The sequence below is a fragment of the Gastrolobium bilobum genome, unplaced genomic scaffold (genome assembly GCF_033153095.1).
Source record: "Gastrolobium bilobum isolate Gb01-03AN ecotype WA unplaced genomic scaffold, APGP_CSIRO_Gbil_v1 utg15738, whole genome shotgun sequence".
Taxonomy (NCBI): Eukaryota; Viridiplantae; Streptophyta; class Magnoliopsida; order Fabales; family Fabaceae; genus Gastrolobium; species Gastrolobium bilobum.
Genome location: NW_026897416.1, coordinates 292,834 through 300,087, shown reverse-complemented (window position 1 = coordinate 300,087; position 7,254 = coordinate 292,834). Strand labels below are relative to the sequence as shown.

General features: G+C 39.1%; 1 protein-coding gene across 1 annotated transcript; it reads right to left on the bottom strand.

Moving 5' to 3' along the window:
* Window positions 1–662: 662 nt before the first annotated feature.
* LOC133306762 (uncharacterized) lies at window positions 663–6,502 on the bottom strand. Its single transcript, XM_061507142.1, has 4 exons — window positions 5,843–6,502; window positions 5,263–5,398; window positions 4,916–5,181; window positions 663–1,409 (listed from the first exon to the last, which is right to left on the bottom strand). The coding sequence occupies exons 1-4, from the start codon at window positions 6,500–6,502 to the stop codon at window positions 663–665; spliced, it is 1,809 nt and encodes a 602-aa protein (XP_061363126.1).
* Window positions 6,503–7,254: the final 752 nt, after the last annotated feature.

Sequence of the window (7,254 nt, the reverse complement as noted above, 5' to 3'; positions counted from 1 at the left end):
ATACTGTAGAAGATTGAATTTTGAGAAATCTCATAATCTTCAAACCATAGAGCGGTAACAAATTGCTGCTACGTCAGCTTTAGCCAAGGGTCCTGTCATGTTGCCGACATCGGCCTCCATGGTGTGTCGGATGAGCCAATCCCAATTGCGCCGGCTGCATACATCTTACCAGCAATCTATGTTGCAGACCAGCTACTTGGGCCTAACACTAACAGGCCCATACATATTAGGAGGGAGCCCAGTTACTTACAAGATTACTTTCAATGAACAATTAGCTATGTGATCCGTTCAGTTTGAGAAGGAAGGATACTGTATCAGTTAGTTACATGAAATAGATGAATATTGTAAGGGAGATAGTTATAAAGCCCATGAGGGGCGTAAACGAAAATTAAGAAAAGTTGGACAATCTCTCTCTCTAATTTCCCTTTCTCTCTCATCTTCTCCAATTTCTCTATCTGTTACACCCTTTCTTTATTTCTCTAAGAAAACCCTTACAATTTGGTGCTTTCATCGCTCTCACCTCCTGATTCATGGCGAAAAATACCAGATTACGGGAGCTGAATGTTCATCTCGAAACTCTGGAGCAGCAATTTCGTGCTGCTGAACTAGTTAGAGAACAACAACATCTCGATCTTCAGGAGTCACAAACGCAACTTCAGGAATCACAGCACGGGTTCCACGATTCTCAATCTGATTTCTTGCTCAGAAGACAACCCCTTGTTAATGATAACAGGGTAAGTCTCATTTTCACCCAAGAAGATATATTTAAGAGTTTTTGGAAGTTCCTTCAACTCAACCTTTGGAGCACCATCTTCCTTATCAGAATCTTTCTTTTCAAGAACTTCAAATACCTCAACCTTTTCTTCCTTCAAAGGAACTAATTCATGCATTTCAAGTTCTTCCTCAGACTGTTGACTAGAAGGTATTTCTTCTTCCACCACTTGCTCTAGAATATCAAGTCGAAAATAATCTCCTTTATCAGAAGATTGTTTTATGGAGTCAAAGACGTTGATGGTGATGGTCTCATCATTCATCCTCAACTCAAGCTTGCCATTTTCAACATCAATCATGGCTCGAGCAGTAGCCAAGAACGGTCTACCCAATAACAAAGGCATTTCAGTACCCTCTTCCATGTCTAACACTACAAAATCTGCTGGAAAGATGAACTTGTCCACTTTAACAAGAACATCTTCAATAATTCCACTCGGTCTCCTCAAAGATCTATCAGCGAGTTGAAGTGAAACCATAGTGGGTTTTAATTCAGTAATTCCCAGAGATTTGCAAACAGATAACGGCATCAGGTTAATGCTTGCCCCAAGATCACACAATGCCATGCCAACATCAGTATTACCAATAGCAATGTGAATATTGAAGCTACTTGGATCATTGAGTTTGGGTGGAAACTTCTTCTGTATGATGACATTACACTCCTCAGTTAGTGTTGTAACACCCTATTCTAATAGTCGTGGTGTTATCATTGCTTACACTTATGCGCTATTTAGGGAGCTTACTGGCAGCGGAATAAATTTCGTTTCGATTACTACTAAGTAGATGGTTACTTAAGTGTCTTAGGGAGACGGTGACTTATGTTACATAGAGGCTTGATCTTAATCTAAGTCCTATAATTTGAAACCTTTAAGATTCCTTATGGAAACGTTCCTTGCTTAGGTTCCTCTTCCACTTATCGTTATGTCTGAGTAAGAGTAAGGTTCCTTACACTATACCAAATCATGATTTAGATTAAATTCTAAAAACAACTAAGCGTAATCATAATAACCTCAAAGTAAAATAGTTAGGTACAGTCATCCAAAATAAATACTACTACTCAATGTCTAGAGATCCATCCAAAAGCTCATAATATCCTAACATCTCATCCAAAACGAAATACATAGCGTGCACATATAACTTGTTACGAACTAATTTAATACAGTCATCCGACAATAAACGTAATGCATCTTTCTTTACTTCCAGGCGTACTAGTCGCTTGCCATCCCTTACCCACATCTTCATTCTTGGCTTTTACCTGAAAGGGATTCCCCAAAGAGGGGTGAGATTGAGGGTCTCAGTAAGGACTCACAGTTGGAGCAACCTCCAAACCATGATGCTTACTCCTGCAACTGTCATATAATAACATATACAATAATAGAATGGGAGAAACATTGAAACATAGTTTGGAAAATAATCATGCTTTCATTTTATCATACCAATCCTGCCATAGCAATTACTCTCCACGGTCTTACGGACGAATACCCAGGGTCCTCGTCAGGTTGCCTCTGTGGTATTAGTGCACATGCCATCATAATACAACTTGCATGAACAAAACATTAGTTCCAAACAACCCAACATATCACTGTAATGTATCACATAACAGATTGCAGTCAAACCAACACTTTAACATAAAGGGGCGGCAACCATAGGGAAACCACTACAACAACCGTAAATCACTTTCCCAATAGTCTTGTCTTATCACTTCCCAAGAGTTCAAGGTGGTTCTGGTCCTTTCTTGTTCCTTTGGTTCGGCCTAATAACATAACCATCCTTAGTACATAGTTATAAAATTAAATATTTAAACTTAATATTCCTCTTGACATAGGTTCGGCCCTTTTAGATGAAATGCCTTAGGATATGATTTTCACTAGTTGTTCTCATGCATAGGTCCTATACATTTCGGCCATACATCATGATACTTAAGAAAACATTCACAAATTTCTTTTATAAGCTTGTTAGGGTTCGGCCATTTAAAGGTGTATACCTACAGGACATTTTTGATAACATGTTCATGGCTTAAATGCTCATATAAAATGGTTGATCCTTAAATCAAACTTTAGACTATACTTCCCTATACATCACATTCAGCCATTTTAGGTTTAGGTTGTTTAGCCAATGTTTTGAAGATTTGGAGAGTGCATGCATATCATTTAAGTTCGGCCATGTAGAGATGGTATACATAGGAGATGATTTCTAGGATGATAGATGCATGCATGGCTTTATTAGTCCAAGATCTAGTCATGTAGAGTGGTTAGGGTTCATTCTACTAGCTTGAAGAGATGAGGTCTTACCTTAATGATGATAATACAACTTTATCTAATGCTTCACACTTGATCTTCAAGGAGCCTTGAGTTGAGAGTTGCTTCCAACAACCTCTTGGTCTCTTGCTACACAAAGAGAGTGGAAACTTAGGGATCCTTAGTCTACACCAAAAGAAATGAGGTGAAGCCTTTACCTTACCTATGTGGGTGAAGACAAGAGGGTTTGGAGAGCTTAGAATAATTTTGAGATGATCCTAGGTCCTTGAACTTGCTATGGCCGAGGCTTAGGAGTAGAGAAGGATGAAGTGTTTGAGTATTTTACTTGCTTGGTTTGTTTGGGATAGGGATGGCCGAAGCCAAGGTGTGAGGGAGAAGGATTCTTTGTCTTGATGCTTAGTGTTTCACGGCCTTAGGGGGAGGGGGAAGCTCTTTGCTTGTTCTTTTATTCAAGCCTAGTCATCATTTCCTTGGGGTATTAGGTTAGAGGTGCTTGAGTGTTACTTGAGAGTGTGGAGGAAGTTATTCACATGCATTGGTGGTGAGTGAGTGATGCTTGAGTGTGAGACATCTTTCCTTGTCTTTGTTGATGGAATGGCTGAACATGTAAAGGGAGAAAAGATGGTTGTTCTTTGTGACCTTTGCATGTATTACACTTGGAATTGGTTTGGTCTTGGTGAGAGGTTTTGAGTGGGAGAAAAGCAATCCTTGCTTGCCTTAGTTGATGGCCGTGACATAGGGGGAAAGAGGGAAGATATTTTCCTAATTTTTTATTCAAGCCTATTCATGATGAAAGCTCATAATTCAAGGAGGGTTGAGTGTGAATTTGAACTAGGGTTCCCTTGCTTCCTTTGTTGTTTGGCCGAGGTTGAGAGGAAGAGAAGAGTTTGGTCATGTGACTCCTTGGTGACCGTGTGTGCCTAGGGAGAAGGGAGACTTGATCTTGTAAGGTGTCATGCATGGCTTGAGTGTGTAAGAAGAAAGCTTTCCTTTTCTTGTCATGTGTGCGTCCTCCAAGGTAGCTTAAGGGAAAGTAGTGTTGCTTTTGGTTAAAGTAAGTCACATGCATAGGTTAGGTTTGGAGTGTGGAAGAAGCAATCCTCATTCTTCCTTCTTGTTTGCGTCGTCCAATGTAGGATGGGAAAGGAGAGTTGCTTTTGGTTAAAAGGAATTCACATGCATTGGTTAGGGTTGGAGTGTATCTTACACAATCTCCTACTTCATCCTTTCTTTCCTTATGTAGCGCCTAGGGAGTGTAGAAAGCAACTCCTTTCCCTTTTCTTCTTGTCAAGGCCAAGGTTGACATGTGAGGGAGGTGAGATTAATTCAAATTTTCCAATCATGTTATGACACCTTATCAAGGGTTGGTCTTTGGATTTGGGTTGGGTTTGGTGGGTGTTTTCGGCCCATTAGGTTGCTAGGGTTGGATCATTAGTAGTTGGGCTTAGGCTTGGTATAAGTGGTGTGGGCTTGGATCTTTGTGTGTATACTATTTGGGCCATGTCTTATTCAATTACTAAAATGGGCTTGCATTGCTTTGAGCTTAAATCCTTTCTTAATTGGTCTTGACTTATTCATATTCTTAAGTAGGTTGGGCTATGACATTGTTTGGGCTTTAACTATATTGAGCTAAGTTATTACTTATCTTAGTTAGAGTGGGTTCAAACTAAGAACTAATTTTTGCTTTTCAAAGCTAATCGTTCACTGAATATGGGCTGGACCCTCTTTGATTCCATTTCATTAAACTAATTTTGATTACATGATTTTTGGGTTATTACAAATGTGACTGTCTGACATTCCTGCAGCTTATGTTTTCTGGATAACAAGTCCTTCATGAACTTGGCATAATTGGGCATGTTAGCCAGAGCTTCAGCAAAAGGTATGTTTACATACAACTTCTTGAAGATATCAAGAAATCTTGCATATTGCTGCTTTTGAGCATCCTTCTTGAATCGTTCTGGATAAGGTGTCATGGCTCTCATATATTCCGGATTCAACTCAAATTTCTTCTTTTCAGCAACAATAGGTGGCTCTTCTTCCTCACCTTTCTGAATAGTTTTCTCAACATCAGAAGGAATTATCACTTCTTTTTCTGTTTCCTTGACCTCCTTAAGCTTTTCATCAGCTTCTACATTTGTGCTTGGCTTTTCTGGAGCTGCTACCACCTTACCACTTCTAGTTGTGACAGCCATACAATCTTCCTTGGGGTTGGTAACTGTATTGCTAGGGAAGGTACCTGGAGCTCTTTCTGCAAATTGCTTAGCCAGTTGGCCAATTTGATTCTCCAAGTTCCTAATAGAAGCATTGGTGTTTTTGGTATTTGCTCTAGTCTCCTCCATGAAAGCATTTGTGTTCTTGGTATTAGCTTTAGTCTCCTCCATGAAAGCATTAGAATGCTGAGCCATTTGTCCAATTAACTTCTCCAAATCAGAAAGTTCCTTCTGTGGAATATGAGGAGGTTGCAGATAATTGTTGGAACTATAGTCAAGACCACCTCCTTGACCTCTCCTTTGAAAATTACTTCCAGAAGGAAAATTCTGATTTCTTGAAAAATTTTGTTGGGGCTTCTGTTCATACCAAACCCTATTCACTTGCAACTGCTGTGGATTATCACCCATTAGAGTAGGACACTCATTAGACTCATGAGCTTCCTTACAATATTCACAAACCACAGGAGTTGATTGAACCTTGGACACTTGAAGTTTTTCAAACTTTTCATTTAAGCTGTCAAACTTTTTGGACAACAGCTTTTGTTCAGCAAGCATAGCATCATTGCTTTCCAGCTTTATCACTCCCTTTTTTATTTGAGCTGGTACGCTCTCATTCTTATTCCTTGCCAATTTCTTTATCAAGTCAATAGCTTGTTCAGATGTACTCTGTCGAATAGAACCTCCAGCTGCACTATTAATCACCAATCTTGTTTCAGGAGATATGCCATTAAAGAAGACCGCCACCTTTCTGTCATCATCTCCCTCATAGTGCGGACACTTTCGGATAAGCTCCTGGAATCTATTCCAGGTTGCACACAACGATTCTCTTTCAAGCTGGCGGAAGTTGGTGATCTCATTCACCAGCTGGTTGTACTTCTCCATAGAAAAGAACTCGGCAAAGAACTTTGTTGATAAGTCTTTCCATGTCATGATACTATTAGCCGGCTGCCTTTCTATCCATCTGAGAGCCCTTCCCTTAACAGCAAAAGGAAATAATCGAAGCCTAATAGCATTGGCAGACACTCCATTGTGCTTAGTAGTATCACAGATCATCAGAAATCGATCTATAAACTCATGAGGGTCTTCCTCCTGTGCACCAGAAAATTGAGCCCTCTCCACCAAAGTAATCAAAGATGGCTTTAGCTCAAAATTGTTTGCCTCCATTGTCGGCCTGAGTATACTTGAGTTTGGCCTATTGAACACCGGAGTCAGAATGGTGTCCAACAATCTTGGAGGTGGGTTGTTTACATTGTTGTTACCCGCCATTTCTTGTATTGGTTGTACATGTACGTTCTTGAATTCTTCCCAAATTATCTGCTTGGCAACTTTTCGTAGTCTCCTCTCAGTCCTTGAAATTTCTGGATCAAATACAAAGTCTGTAGGAGGAAGTCTACCTCGCATAAAACTCAGAAAATTTTGTTAGTAGCACCTGCAAATACAAAATAAGATAGAACAAAATAAAATAAAATAAATAAAAATAAAAATCAATCCAATCTCAAAGATCAACGGTTATTTGTAATATTGGAATTAGCAATCCCCGGCAACGGCGCCAAAAACTTGATGTTCTCCGGCAAGTATACCGATCGCACAAGTAATATAGAAAGTAAGTAGAGTATCGTCTCCACAGAGATTGTAAACCAAGTACTACAATAACCAATCCCCTTAAGTTGGAAAACTCGGTTTGCTGTTTGGAAAAATTGCGAATTGATTTTGAGTAACAATAAGAAATAAAAGTATAGACTTATTTTTGAATTTTTATTTAAGAGAAATAAAATAATAACAATGAGAATTGATTTTAAAAATATGAGAAAAATATTGTAGCTAGAGCGCACTCACCTTATGATTCCAACTTCTTACTTTGGATTGATTTACAATACTTATTCATATAATTACTCGGATAAATTATTATCTAAGAATATTTATTAGTTAACCCTCAATTCCTTGCAAGGTTAACCTTTTAATCCCCAATTGGAACCCCAATTCCTTGCAATGTTCCTCATGGTATTAAGCAATGAACG

Coding starts and splice junctions, on each gene's coding strand:
- LOC133306762 (XM_061507142.1), bottom strand. CDS start 6,502: ATGGCGGGTAACAACAATGTAAACAACCCACCTCCAAGATTGTTGGAC. Junction 5,182..5,262: donor ATTTGCAGAAAGAGCTCCAG/GTACCTTCCCTA, acceptor AGGTGGTAGCAG/CTCCAGAAAAGCCAAGCACA. Junction 1,410..4,915: donor ATATCTTCAAGAAGTTGTAT/GTAAACATACCT, acceptor GTCATCATACAG/AAGAAGTTTCCACCCAAACT.